The sequence below is a fragment of the Protomyctophum parallelum genome, assembly GCF_964188405.1.
Source record: "Protomyctophum parallelum genome assembly, chromosome: 9".
Taxonomy (NCBI): Eukaryota; Metazoa; Chordata; class Actinopteri; order Myctophiformes; family Myctophidae; genus Protomyctophum; species Protomyctophum parallelum.
The window spans coordinates 49,958,423-49,973,305 of NC_139706.1; the positions used below are offsets into that span (position 1 = coordinate 49,958,423).

The 14,883-nt window shown below is 44.6% G+C and overlaps 1 protein-coding gene across 1 annotated transcript in view; it reads left to right on the top strand.

Annotated features, from left to right (window-relative positions):
- Positions 1-534: 534 nt before the first annotated feature.
- The window catches only part of LOC310864623 (uncharacterized protein), a gene marked incomplete at its 3' end in the record, with an annotated part of 57,043 nt that continues 42,694 nt past the window's right edge, over positions 535-14,883 (top strand). Inside the window, exons 1-5 of the mRNA XM_083773311.1 lie at positions 535-667; positions 1,828-1,979; positions 5,446-5,550; positions 8,681-8,773; positions 12,836-12,956. Coding sequence (XP_083629437.1) covers positions 646-667; positions 1,828-1,979; positions 5,446-5,550; positions 8,681-8,773; positions 12,836-12,956 — 493 coding nt within the window. The 5' untranslated portion in view covers positions 535-645. The remainder of the gene's footprint in view (positions 668-1,827; positions 1,980-5,445; positions 5,551-8,680; positions 8,774-12,835; positions 12,957-14,883) is intronic.

Consider the following 14,883-nt stretch of genomic DNA (forward strand, 5'->3'; position numbering starts at 1 on the left):
CTTTGACTCTGCAAAGTAACGTTGTAACTTAATACGTTTCCAAATAAGTGGAGTAAAAAGAGTACGAATGTATGTGTGAATTAATAATAATTAGTAATAGTAATTAGTAATGAAGTATAAAGTATTTCAACATTGACGTAAACATACGTCTGAATCTCAAGTACAATGTTTGAGTACATGAACTTAGGGACTGCCACACCCTGTTGTGGTTCATGCACATGTCACAACACACACACACACACACACACACACACACACACACACACACACACACACACACACACACGCATGCATGCACCTTCCTTCTTTACCTGTGTGGGCGTCAACCTGTGTGTGTGTGTGTGTGTGTGTGTGTGTGTGTGTGTGTGTGTGTGTGCTTCCCCCTGTTTTATGACAGCTAGCAGCAGCTCCTCACTCACAGACACGCCTCTTGCGTACACTCTGTCTCACACACACACACACACACACACACACACACACAGACACACCTCTCGCATCGCACAAACACAGTCTTTCTCTCTCTCTCTCCGTCTCTCTCTCTCTCTGTCACACACACACACACACACACACACACAGACTGGCTGCCGGTTGAACGCCGAATCCCACCCAAGGATCTGAGTGGAGCGACTGAGCGCCCGGAGGCCCATGGAGTCGTGTCCATCGCAAGGTGAGCTTACTTTATATCGCTCTCTGGATTAAAAGCTTCTGATAAATGCTTGCATTGTAAAGTGTAAAATCACTATAGAGTGATACTTCTGCACGGCTAAATGGACACCACGGAACATTGCTTCTTACCTGTTGCCACAGAGCTGTATAGTGTAGTGTTAGCTAGTGTTTGTGTCATTCAACACAAACATGATTTACTGTTAAACCAACACAATTTACAATGTAGGCATTTATCAGACGCTCTTAATCCAGAGCGACTTACATTAAGCAAGAACAAAAAAGCATGGGAATACATCACATAAAAGCATTTATCATGAAACATGCGTAAGCTAAGAAAGTAACAGTGGAATATCTATATAATGAAACTATACATATATACTATGCTATACATATGTACTATGGCGTGCTATGACTATATACAATGCAATTATAGTGCTGTCTACATAACATGCTATAAGTGTATCAAATGCTATCTAAGTCTACAGAAATGCTATCTAAGGGGTTAGGGTAAGTGCTATGGGCCATGATGGAGTCTGAAAAGGTGGGTTTTCAGACTACGGCGGAAGATTGGGAGTGATGCTGCAGTTCTGACTGCAATGGGAAGTGCATTCCACAGTTTTGGAGCCAGAAGGGAGAAGAGTTTGGGACGTGTGGAGTGTTTTTAGTGAGGGTACTTCCAGCTTCCCTGCGAACATATACAGTTTAAAAAAAGGGAAGAGGAATGAGAGGAAGCAGAGTTTAAAATCAAAGTGTATTCTATAAAAGAACGCCGACATGTCTGGAGTGGTTATAAGGTCTCCATCGTGGCGACAACTGATTTGTAAATTAGAATAAATGTTTTAACTTTACATATTTATTTCATATCCATCTCTTGTTGACTCTACATTCCTGCGCCGGCCTCATCAATACAATGCCCAAGCCGACAAATGTGTCTATGTGCTATTAACTAGAAGAGCCTGCCTGTGCTATTAACACGTTTTGGATAAAAAACAAACAGTCTCTCCTCTGGTGAAAAGCTGGAGGCTGCACGACGAGGGCATCCCCTCAGTCATATCCCGTCACATACTGTATATGCTTTCCTCCACTGCTGATACTGTAAGTAAGGTGTGTGTGTGTGTGTGTGTGTGTGTGTGTGTGTGTGTGTGTGTGTGAACTGTGAAGCCCCAGGCGGAGGCAGCAGGCCGCCCAGCTGTGCCCCAGCGGAGAGCCCCTCTCCTGGGCTGGAGGCCGTGGAGGAAGCCCTGGAGCCTGGAGGAGAGCCGGGGCCACGGGCCCCCCACCAGAGACCCAGATGTCCTGCTTTACCCGACGAGGTAAAGGACCCATCCTATCCACACTGCTCCTTTACCCGACGAGGTAAAGGACCCATCCTATCCACACTGCTCCTGTGGGCTGTGTGAGGTAAAGGACCCATCCTATCCACACTGCTCCTTTGGGCTGTGTGAGGTAAAGGACCCATCCTATCCACACTGCTCCTGTGGGCTGTGTGAGGTAAAGGACCCATCCTATCCACACTGCTCCTGTGGGCTGTGTGAGGTAAAGGACCCATCCTATCCACACTGCTCCTGTGGGCTGTGTGAGGTAAAGGACCCATCCTATCCACACTGCTCCTTTGGGCTGTGTGAGGTAAAGGACCCATCCTATATCCACACTGCTCCTGTGGGCTGTGTGAGGTAAAGGACCCATCCTATCCACACTGCTCCTGTGGGCTGTGTGAGGTAAAGGACCCATCCTATATCCACACTGCTCCTGTGGGCTGTGTGAGGTAAAGGACCCATCCTATCCACACTGCTCCTGTGGGCTGTGTGAGGTAAAGGACCCATCCTATATCCACACTGCTCCTGTGGGCTGTGTGAGGTAAAGGACCCATCCTATCTCCACACTGCTCCTGTGGGCTGTGTGTGCGCTCCCAGTTCCTGTCGATTTGATCCAATGAAAGCCAATGAAACTGGTCAGATGACCAATGATATCCAATGAAATCAACAGGAACTGGAGCACTGCACACAGCCCAGGAAAAGTGTGGATAGCTTTCCCCACATTCAGTATTTAACCCATTCTGACCTGAGATCAGATTCATACGAGGTTTCCGCCGGACACACACTGGTCCTGATGAACCCATTCTGACCTGAGATCAGATTCATACGAGGTTTCCGCCGGACACACACTGGTCCTGATGAACCCATTCTGATCTGAGATCAGATTCATACGAGGTTTCCGCCGGACACACACTGGTCCTGATGAACCCATTCTGATCTGAGATCAGATTCATACGAGGTTTCCGCCGGACACACACTGGTCCTGATTAACCCATTCTGACCTGAGATCAGATTCTAAAAATGTCAGTCGTTCTTCGATTTTCAAAAAAATAGCAGACCTACAAGCTCGTATCGCGCCACTCGGTGGCGCGATATGAGCTTGTAGATCTGCTATTTTTCAATAGCTAAAGCATAACATGATGCCGACACCAAAATGGGTGCCCGGTCAGAATGGGTTAAGTCCGACGTCATTTTGTGGTGCTACGTTACGTCCGGGTCCAAGTGGCACCAGCTCCCGTCCGCATCCCATTGTAAATTGAATATCTAAACGCGTGAATCTTTTTACAGTGACGTTATTTTTCAGAAAGGAAGCCATTGATTTAGTTGACACAATCAAATAAAATGGCGATAGTATTCCATGTGGGGCAAGACGGCCTGTCACAGCCATATTTGGGAGAGCAGCGCAGCTTTGTTGTTGCGAGGAAAGGAAAGCGGTAAAATGAGACTTTCGTGGTTGTTTTCGTCTCAGATTTAGTCCGACGGAGCGTCACAGTGTAACTCTATGGGGACACAAAAACGACACAAAAGTAGGACCCGGAAGTATCTCAGGAGGGGGCGCTCACGTCACAGCTAAAATACTGAAGTATCTCAGGAGGGGGCGCTCACGTCACAGCTAAAATACTGAAGTATCTCAGGAGGGGGCGCTCACGTCACGGCTAAAATACTGAAGTATCTCAGGAGGGGGCGCTCACGTCACAGCTAAAATACTGAAGTATCTCAGGAGGGGGCGCTCACGTCACAGCTAAAATACTGAAGTATCTCAGGAGGGGGCGCTCACGTCACAGCTAAAATACTGAAGTAACTCAGGAGGGGGGCGCTCACGTCACAGCTAAAATACTGAAGTATCTCAGGAGGGGGCGCTCACGTCACGGCTAAAATACTGAAGTATCTCAGGAGGGGGCGCTCACGTCACGGCTAAAATACTGAAGTATCTCAGGAGGGGGCGCTCACGTCACGGCTAAAATACTGAAGTATCTCAGGAGGGGGCGCTCACGTCACGGCTAAAATACTGAAGTATCTCAGGAGGGGGCGCTCACGTCACGGCTAAAATACTGAATTGAGACCGTGGAACGCATCTGTGTGGAAACTGTATTTTGGAATTGGAGGGCCTCGGATGCCGTCGTAATTTTTTACACCTGCTGAAAATAGCAGATCTACAAGCTCCACCTGTATAGATCTGCTATTTTCATCATGCAACCAAGTGTAAAATGGCTTGATGACTGGATCTCTCGTCCACTATAGTCCCTTCCTATAACATGTTAGTCTAGTTTGTATTTGTCGACGAAATTGTAGGTGTATTTCCATTTAGTTTCCATTTAGTTTTCGCCAGTGGAAGAAAAGGTAGTCGATGAACATTTTTCCTCTTGGTTTCAGTCGATGAAATGAATGAACACTGCAATTTACAATTTACAATTTAGGCATTTAGCAGACGCTCTTAATCCAGAGCGATTTACAATAAGCAAGAACAAAAAAGCATGGGAATACATCACATAAAAACATTTATCATGAAACATGCATAAGCTAAGAAAGTAACAGTGGAATATCTATATAATGAAACTATACATACACTATACATATAAACTATACATATTTACTACTATGCTGTACTATGACGTGCTATGACTAAATACAATACAATTATAGTGCTGTCTACATAACATGCTATAAGTCTGTGTCAAATGCTATCTAAGTCTACAGAAATGCTATATCTAAGGGGTTAGGGTAAGTGCTACGGGCCATGATGGAGTCTGAAAAGGTGGGTTTTCAGACTACGGCGGAAGATTGATGCTGCAGTTCTGACTGCAGCAATACATTAATTGCCACCAAAACACTAGCATTCTAATCTATTCTGGGTGGGCACCCATTTTGGTGTTAGCATTGTTATGCTTTTGAAAAATAGCAGATCTACAAGCTCGTAGCGCGCCACTCGGTGGCGCGCTACGAGCTTGTAGGTCTGCTATAGGTCTGACATATAGAAACATAGCTTTTTCAGAAAACTGTTTAGAATCTGATCTCAGGTATTTAAGCACATGCTACTTCTGTCAGATTTTACTTCAGACATTGATTGATTGATTGAAATATTTATTAACCCATTCTGACCTGAGATCAGATTCATACAAGGTTTCCACTGGACACACGCTGGTCTGACGAACCCATTCTGACCTGAGATCAGATTCTAAAAATGTCAGTCGTTCTTCGATTTTTCAAAAATAGCAGACCTACAAGCTCATATCGCGCCACTCGGTGGCGCGATATGAGCTTGTAGATCTGCTATTTTTCAATAGCTAAAGCATAACATGATGCTAACACCAAAATGGGTTCCTGTTCAGAATGCGTTAAAAATAATAATAATCTCTCTCTCTCTCTCTCTCTCTCTCTCTCTCTCTCTCTCTCTCTCTCTCTCTCTCTCTCTCTCTCTCTCTCCCTCTCCATGTGTGTCTCTATGTCTCTCTCCCATCAGGAGCAGTATTCTATGGACAGCTCTCTCTCTTCAGAGAGTGAAGACGAGGCTTTGGGTCAAAAGCTTCCCACGAAGAAGAAGAAGAAACTGAAGAAGACGAAGAAGAAAGTAAGTCTCTGAAAAATAATCACGATACAAATAATATGCCTTTCACCCCGTTCTGACCTCAGATCAGATTCACACGAGGTTTCCACTGGACACACACTGGTCTGATTATTAACCCATTCTGACCTGAGATCAGATTCTATAAAAATGTCAGTCGTTCTTCGATTTTTCAAAAAATAGCAGACCTACAAGCTCGTAGCGCGCCACTCGGTGGCGCGCTATGAGCTTGTAGGTCTGCTATTTTTCAATAGCTAAAGCATAACATGATGCTGACACCAAAATGGGTTCCCACCCAGAATGGGTTAAAATATGGTGGCTCCGACTCAAACAGTGTCATGACAACGACCCGAATAACATCGATAGCAATTAATAGAATTGAGAAAGAAACTGCAGAAAGAAACTTATAAGACAGAATGGCCGGAAATTGGAAATACTTCAGTAAAGTACATAAGTCGTCGATCTTAATCCATTTTGGTGCGGGAACCCTTTTTGGTGTTTTAAGCATTAAATGTTATACTATTTAAAAATAGCAGATCTACAAGCTCGTAGCGCGCCACCGAGTGGCGCGCTACGAGCTTGTAGGTCTTGCTATTTTTTTTAAAAATCGTGAAAATATTTATTTCAGAAAATTGGAGGATTTAGAAGATTTTTTGTTTTAATTTTGAGGTCAACCTAAATGGGTAAAGTACATTAAGACAGCAACGTTTGTTGTATAGTATTGGTAAAGTACTTAAAGGGACACTTTAAATGACATTTAGGAGCTTAAGAACACACACACAAAGACCCCCAGGAAAGTGTTCTAACGCTTCTAAACGTCATTAACATATATTCTTTTGCAAAAAGGGTGAAGTGTCCCTTTAAGGATACAGTACTTACTTAGTTGCTTTTTTACACCATTAAGTTAGTGTAAGTACAGTACAGGATCAACACATTCCACTCTGTCACTGCACAGAGAAATACCATCATGTCACTGCGATTATCCCTGTGTGTGACTGTTGACATAGTGGACAATATGCAAGGGTGTGTGTGTGTGTGTGTGTGTGTGTGTGTGTGTGTGTGTGTGTGTGTGTGTGTGTGTGTGTGTGTGTGTGTGTGTGTGCGTGCGCGTGTATGCATGTGTTTTCTTCTCGACTATAGAGGCAACCATACGCCCATATTTGGCAGCGCTCCAGATCAGATTAGGTGTGACAGAAATGGAAAGTATTCGAGGTGTGGCCCGACGCGGTGCCAACATGAAACCTTACCTAGACACCTTACCTCCTTACCTAGACCCCAGTACCAACATGAAACATGACTCCTTACCTAGATACCTTACCTAGACCACTATACCAACATGAAACATGACTCCTTACCTAGACACCTTACCTCCTTACCTAGACCACTATACCAACATGAAACATGACTCCTTACCTAGACACCTTACCTCCTTACCTAGACCCCAGTACCAACATGAAACATGACTCCTTACCTAGATACCTTACCTAGACCACTATACCAACATGAAACATGACTCCTTACCTAGACACCTTACCTCCTTACCTAGACCACTATACCAACATGAAACATGACTCCTTACCTAGATACCTTACCTCCTTACCTAGACCCCAGTACCAACATGAAACATGACTCCTTACCTAGATACCTTACCTCCTTACCTAGGCCACTATACCAACATGACTCCTTACCTAGATACCTTACCTCCTTACCTAGGCCACTATACCAACATGACTCCTTACCTAGATATACCTTACCTCCTTACCTAGGCCACTATACCAACATGACTCCTTACCTAGATACCTTACCTCCTTACCTAGGCCACTATACCAACATGACTCCTTACCTAGATACCTTACCTCCTTACCTAGGCCATATATGAGCGACATGCACATATGTCGTTGACTTGTCGACTTCTGAAACTAACGAGCTTGTAGGTCTGCTATTTTTGGGGGGGGAGGGGAGGGGAGGGGAGGGGAGGGGGGGGGGGGGGGGGAGGGGAGGGGAGGGGAGGGGAGGGGAGGGGAGGGGGGGGGGGAGGGGGAGGGGAGGGGAGGGGAGGGGAGGGGAGGGGGGAGGGGAGGGGAGGGGGGAGGGGAGGGGAGGGGAGAGGGATTAGAGGGAGTGGTGTCTGCTAATTCCCCCATTCATGGCAATGCATCACATACATGAAAAGTAGTATTGAAGAAACATGCTTAACAGTGGAATCTCCATAATTAAACTATACTTTACGATACTATAACGTGCTATGATACATACAATGCAATTCTAGTGCTGTATAACATGCTATATATATCTAAGTCTATCTGAGGGGCTAGGGCAAGTGCTACGGGCCACGATGAAGTGCGTGTGTGTGTGTGCGTGTGCTTGTGTGTGTGTGTGTGTGTGTGTGTGTGTGTGTGTGTGAGGGACACATACTGTACATATCGTAGTGTATTGTGTGTTAATTATCGACCAATCCCAACAGGTGTGGTGGCGCCGGATCGCATTGAATACTTTACTGTTACAGTATAGTTAGAGTGGGCGTGGCCATTAGTTGGAATGCTTTAACCCATTTGGACTGAGATCAGATTCATACGAGGTTTCCACTGGACACACACACTGGTCTGATGAACCCATTCTGACCTGAGATCATATTCTATAAAAATGTCAGTCGTTCTTCGATTTAAAAAAAAAATAGCAGACCTACAAGCTCGTATCGCGCCACTCGGTGGCGCGATATGAGCTTGTAGATCTGCTATTTTTAAATAGCTAAAAGCATAACATGACGCTATAACACCAAAATGGGTGCCCGGTCAGAATGGGTTAACCCATTTGGACCAGATTCAACAAATGTCTTCTAAATCTCGACACTAAGTGCCCCTCCCTTAATCTGCCGAGTCAAAGTGTAATGTCTTATCTGTCACTGGTTGTGCATAGATAGTGAGTGCGTGCGTGCGTGCGTGCGTGCGTGCGTGCGTGCGTGCGTGCGTGCGTGCGTGCGTGCGTGCGTGCGTGCGTGCGTGCGTGCGTGCAAGCCAGTGTCATTGGCTGTGTGACTATAAACTTTGACAGACGACGAAGATTATTGACCAATCAAACACATCACACACATTGTTTGATTTTGACCAATCATCTCACACATTGTTCTGCACTACAGGGCTGTAGTTCATCTTCTCCTTCCTCCTCATCTTCCTCATCATCATCCTCCTCCTCCTCTTCAGAAAGCAGCTCTTCAGAAAGTGACAGTGAGGTAAGATGTTTTGTTGCTGTTGTAATATTATTATCACTGCGCATTGTGCGCAAGCAGAGCACGCAGTAACTGTAATCGGAACTAATAAAAGGAACTGGTTGGAATAACGTGTTCCTTCCACGCGCTACGTCCAACCAGGGAAACTCCCCCCTGTCAGGTGTAAAGGAGCGACTTGGACACTCAGGCATGAAGGAAGCATGAGTTCAAGTCCGTTGCTCTCCCCTTGTCCCCCATATATGGGGACTAGGTTGGTCTCCCCTTGTCCCCCATATATGGGGACTAGGTTGGTCTCCCCTTGTCCCCCATATATGGGGACTAGGTTGCTCTCCCCTTGTCGGGGGACTAGGTTGGTCTCCCCTTGTCCCCCATATATGGGGACTAGGTTGCTCTCCCCTTGTCCCCCATATATGGGGACTAGGTTGCTCTCCCCTTGTCCCCCATATATGGGGACTAGGTTGGTCTCCCCTTGTCCCCCATATATGGGGACTAGGTTGGTCTCCCCTTGACCCCCATATATGGGGACTAGGTTGGTCTCCCCTTGTCCCCCATATATGGGGACTAGGTTGGTCTCCCCTTGTCCCCCATATATGGGGACTAGGTTGGTCTCCCCTTGTCCCCCATATATGGGGACTAGGTTGGTCTCCCCTTGTCCCCCATATATGGGGACTAGGTTGGTCTCCCCTTGTCCCCCATATATGGGGACTAGGTTGCTCTCCCCTTGTCCCCCATATATGGGGACTAGGTTGGTCTCCCCTTGTCCCCCATATATGGGGACTAGGTTGGTCTCCCCTTGTCCCCCATATATGGGGACTAGGTTGCTCTCCCCTTGTCGGGGGACTAGGTTGGTCTCCCCTTGTCCCCCATATATGGGGACTAGGTTGCTCTCCCCTTGTCCCCCATATATGGGGACTAGGTTGCTCTCCCCTTGTCCCCCATATATGGGGACTAGGTTGGTCTCCCCTTGTCCCCCATATATGGGGACTAGGTTGGTCTCCCCTTGACCCCCATATATGGGGACTAGGTTGGTCTCCCCTTGTCCCCCATATATGGGGACTAGGTTGGTCTCCCCTTGTCCCCCATATATGGGGACTAGGTTGGTCTCCCCTTGTCCCCCATATATGGGGACTAGGTTGGTCTCCCCTTGTCCCCCATATATGGGGACTAGGTTGGTCTCCCCTTGTCCCCCATATATGGGGACTAGGTTGCTCTCCCCTTGTCCCCCATATATGGGGACTAGGTTGGTCTCCCCTTGTCCCCCATATATGGGGACTAGGTTGGTCTCCCCTTGTCCCCCATATATGGGGACTAGGTTGGTCTCCCCTTGTCCCCCATATATGGGGACTAGGTTGCTCTCCCCTTGTCCCCCATATATGGGGACTAGGTTGCTCTCCCCTTGTCCCCCATATATGGGGACTAGGTTGGTCTCCCCTTGTCCCACATATATGGGGACTAGGTTGCTCTCCCCTTGTCCCCCATATATGGGGACTAGGTTGCTCTCCCCTTGTCCCCCATATATGGGGACTAGGTTGGTCTCCCCTTGTCCCCCATATATGGGGACTAGGTTGGTCTCCCCTTGTCCCCCATATATGGGGACTAGGTTGCTCTCCCCTTGTCCCCCATATATGGGGACTAGGTTGGTCTCCCCTTGTCCCCCATATATGGGGACTAGGTTGCTCTCCCCTTGTCCCCCATATATGGGGACTAGGTTGCTCTCCCCTTGTCCCCCATATATGGGGACTAGGTTGGTCTCCCCTTGTCCCCCATATATGGGGACTATGTTGCTCTCCCCTTGTCCCCCATATATGGGGACTAGGTTGGTCTCCCCTTGTCCCCCATATATGGGGACTAGGTTGGTCTCCCCTTGTCCCCCATATATGGGGACTAGGTTGGTGGAGGGTGTGTAGAGCCCAGGATCACATTAGAGGATTGACACAGGGGTGAAAAATGGGTCACAAAATCGTGGGATAAAAAATATAGTTCTTGATGACATCACTGATGTCGGTCACTAGGGGACCACCGTTCTTGATGACATCACTGAGGTCGGTCACTAATTTATTCAGAGAGCGTCCACTAAGGAAAGTATGGCTTTCTAATAATAACACAAGCCGCCTTTGTATTGGTGAGTAGGTGAAGCGTTCTTTATATAACATAAAGGGAGAGGCTGGTCTGCATTTCATGCGAACGCAGGAAGACAAATAGCTCTATAGCTATGAGACCCATGCAATAATAAAAATAAACAATGCTCTCTCACGCACACGCACACACACACACACACACACACACGCACACACACACACCTGTGCAGAGTACATAACCGGTTTCTGGGTTCCGCCCACACCTGTCACAGGTGTTGACAGGTATTGAATGGAAAAGTGTGTTCATGCGTTATCGCATTGTTTCTTTGTTCATTCATTCATTCATTCATTCATTCAGTCATTCAGTCATTTATTCATTCAGTCATTTATTCATTCATTCAGTCATTTATTCATTCAGTCATTCATTTATTCAGTCATTCATTCATTCATTCAGTCATGTGTGCATTCATTCATCTCCACGTGTATTGTGTGTGTGGTAAGCTGAATGCATGCACGTTATGAATCAATCACAACAGGTGTGGTGGTGTCAGGTCACATTCTGATTGAATACTTTACTGTTAGTTAGAGTGGGCGCGGCCATTAGTTGGAATGCTTTAGTTTTAACCCATTTGGACTGAGACCAGATTCTACAAATGTCTTCTAAATCTTCACACTATAAGGTCGACCTTCACACCAGAAAGCGTTACTGCGATTAAAACGAATCCTGCTGCGCTGCACATTGTCCGAAAGTGCGCTTCGTTTGGCAGGTGTGAAGCATCGTTTGAATCCTAATCAAAGAACCGCATTCTACTCCGAGGGGGAAAACGGGGGTTTCGCTTCGCTTCCAATCGCACTTCGATTTCGATTTGGTGCAGGTGGGAATTAATCCGCAGCGAGCTGAACACAGTTGGAGAGACGGAGAAGGCATATTTCACGCGGCGCAAAGATGTCCCGTTATACCGTGGATAGACGTGGTCGAATGAGGAGACCGAAGCCCTGATCGAAACATGAGGACGAGTACATCCATCAATTGCTCAAGGAAACGTACACATAAAAACACTGCAGTGTATGTAGCCTACAGAATATTCTGTCTGTCTGTCTGTCTGTCTGTCTGTCTGTCTTTCTGTCTGTCTGTCTGTCTGTCTGTCTGTCTGTCTGTCTGTCTGTCTGTGCGTAAACATGGAGTGCTGTCACTGTGTGGAGAGTAGAGTAGGGACTTTCTTCATCTCGATAAACTTGTATTGTTAACATTTTGCACTGTTGTCTGTGCTTAGTGCGCTCAGCGCTGTGCCTCCATGCCCAACAGAACAGTGCGTGTAGAGAGAGAGAGAGAGAGAGATGGCACACACAGCACGTTATGAGTTTAATTTTATATATTTCACTGTGTAGGCTAGTTTATGAATGGAACACAATGATAAAGAAAGGTCCCCTGCTGCGTTTCCAATTGCTGCGGATGACAGCGCAGTGTGAAGGCAAACTTAAATATGCAAGAATCCCAACTTCTCCGCCCATTTGCATCGAGTCTACCGAAGTATTAGGTTTGAAGGCGACCTTCAGTGTCAGCGAAGTATCAGTGTTTTCGTTTAGTTTTTTTCCCAGTGTCAGTGGTTCTCAAACAATTCCATGTCAAGGACCCCAAAAATGTAACAACAAACAAACAAAAAAATATTTTCTGTCAATTACACACCCCCATGAAGCCTTGACAACATAGCTTTTGTTTTTCAAGTTGTCACATTTCTGAGCAACATAACAGACAGGCGACAGCAGAATACACAGAGACAAGTCAAGTACACGCACGCAATTGACATACAGCATCTCAACTGGTATATGTTACATGATTATGTTGGTCTGTGTACCAACAGTCGGTCATGCTACAGACATGGCATTTAGTCAACGTCGTAGACGCTCCCAGTCCTCCCTCTATTCTTTATAACTCTGAGAGCAAACGGACTGACCTCCTGCTTCCTCCCCCATGTTTCCTCTGCAGGACGACAAGAAGAAGAAGAAGAAGAAGAAGAAGAAGAAGAAAAAGAAGGTGAAGAAACAGAAACAGGGGGATGAGGAGGAGGAGGAGTGCGTCTGGGGCAGTGTGGTCATCTCTGAACACGGTCAGCTCATATCCATTTAGTCTCTATGTCAGTCATCTGAAATGTTTCTCTTTTAGTCATGTTTCACTTTTTATTATATTGTTAGTTGTTTGTTATAACTATCATAACCTCGTTCTTTCAATTTTGTTTTAGTCTTTTCAATAGCATTTATTCTTTAGTCATATGTGGCCAGATTTGACTGAGATACTGCCATCGCGCAAATTACAGCTGTTCACCAGAGGACTTTTCAAAATGATTTAATAGCACAGGCAGACTCTTCACATACTAGAGCATGTCTGGAATTAATGTCAGAGCTGAAATCGACATGTAAATATGAAATAAATGCTTAAACATATAGATAGGTGTAATGTTAGAATCCACAGAAGACGTAAATATGAAATAAATGCTTAAACATGTAGCTAAGTGTAATGTTAGAGACCACAGAAGACATGTAAATATGAAATAAATGCTTAAACATGTAGCTATAGGTGTAATGTTAGAGACCACAGAAGACATGTAAATATGAAATAAATGCTTAAACATGTAGCTATAGGTGTAATGTTAGAAACCACAGAAGACATGTAAATATGTTGTAGCTAGGTGTAATGTTAGAGACCACAGAAGACATGTAAATATGAAATAAATGCTTAAACATGTAGCTATAGGTGTAATGTTAGAGAACACAGAAGACATGTAAATATGAAATTAATGCTTTAACATGTAGCTAGGTGTAATGTTAGAGACCACAGAAGACATGTAAATATGAAATAAATGCTTAAACATGTAGCTGGTAGGTGTAATGTTAGAGACCACAGAAGACATGTAAATATGAAATAAATGCTTAAACATGTAGCTAGTAGGTGTAATGTTAGAGACCACAGAAGACATGTAAATATGAAATAAATGCTTAAACATGTAGCTATAGGTGTAATGTTAGAGACCACAGAAGACATGTAAATATGAAATAAATGCTTAAACATGTAGCTATAGGTGTAATGTTAGAGTACACAGAAGACGTAAATATGAAATAAATGCTTAAACATGTAGCTATAGGTGTAATGTTAGAGTCCACAGAAGACATGTAAATATGAAATACATGCTTAAACATGTAGCTAGGTGTAATGTTAGAGACCACAGAAGACATGTACATATGAAATAAATGCTTAAACATGTAGCTATAGGTGTAATGTTAGAGACCACAGAAGACATGTAAATATGAAATAAATGCTTAAACATGTAGCTAGTAGGTGTAATGTTAGAGACCACAGAAGACATGTAAATATGAAATAAATGCTTAAACATGTAGCTAGTAGGTGTAATGTTAGAGACCACAGAAGACATGTAAATATGAAATAAATGCTTAAACATGTAGCTATAGGTGTAATGTTAGAGACCACAGAAGACACGTAAATATTAAATAAATGCTTAAACATGTAGCTATAGGTGTAATGTTAGAGACCACAGAAGACATGTAAATATGAAATAAATGCTTAAACATGTAGCTATAGGTGTAATGTTAGAGACCACAGAAGACGTAAATATGAAATAAATGCTTAAACATGTAGCTATAGGTGTAATGTTAGAGTCCACAGAAGACATGTAAATATGAAATACATGCTTAAACATGTAGCTAGGTGTAATGTTAGAGACCACAGAAGACATGTACATATGAAATAAATGCTTAAACATGTAGCTATGGGTGTAATGTTAGAGACCACAGAAGACATGTAAATATGAAATAAATGCTTAAACATGTAGCTAGGTGTAATGTTAGAGACCACAGAAGACATGTAAATATGAAATAAATGCTTAAACATGTAGCTATAGGTGTAATGTTAGAGACCACAGAAGACACGTAAATATTAAATAAATGCTTAAACATGTAGCTATAGGTGTAATGTTAGAGACCACAGAAGACATGTAAATATGACATAAATGCTTAAACATG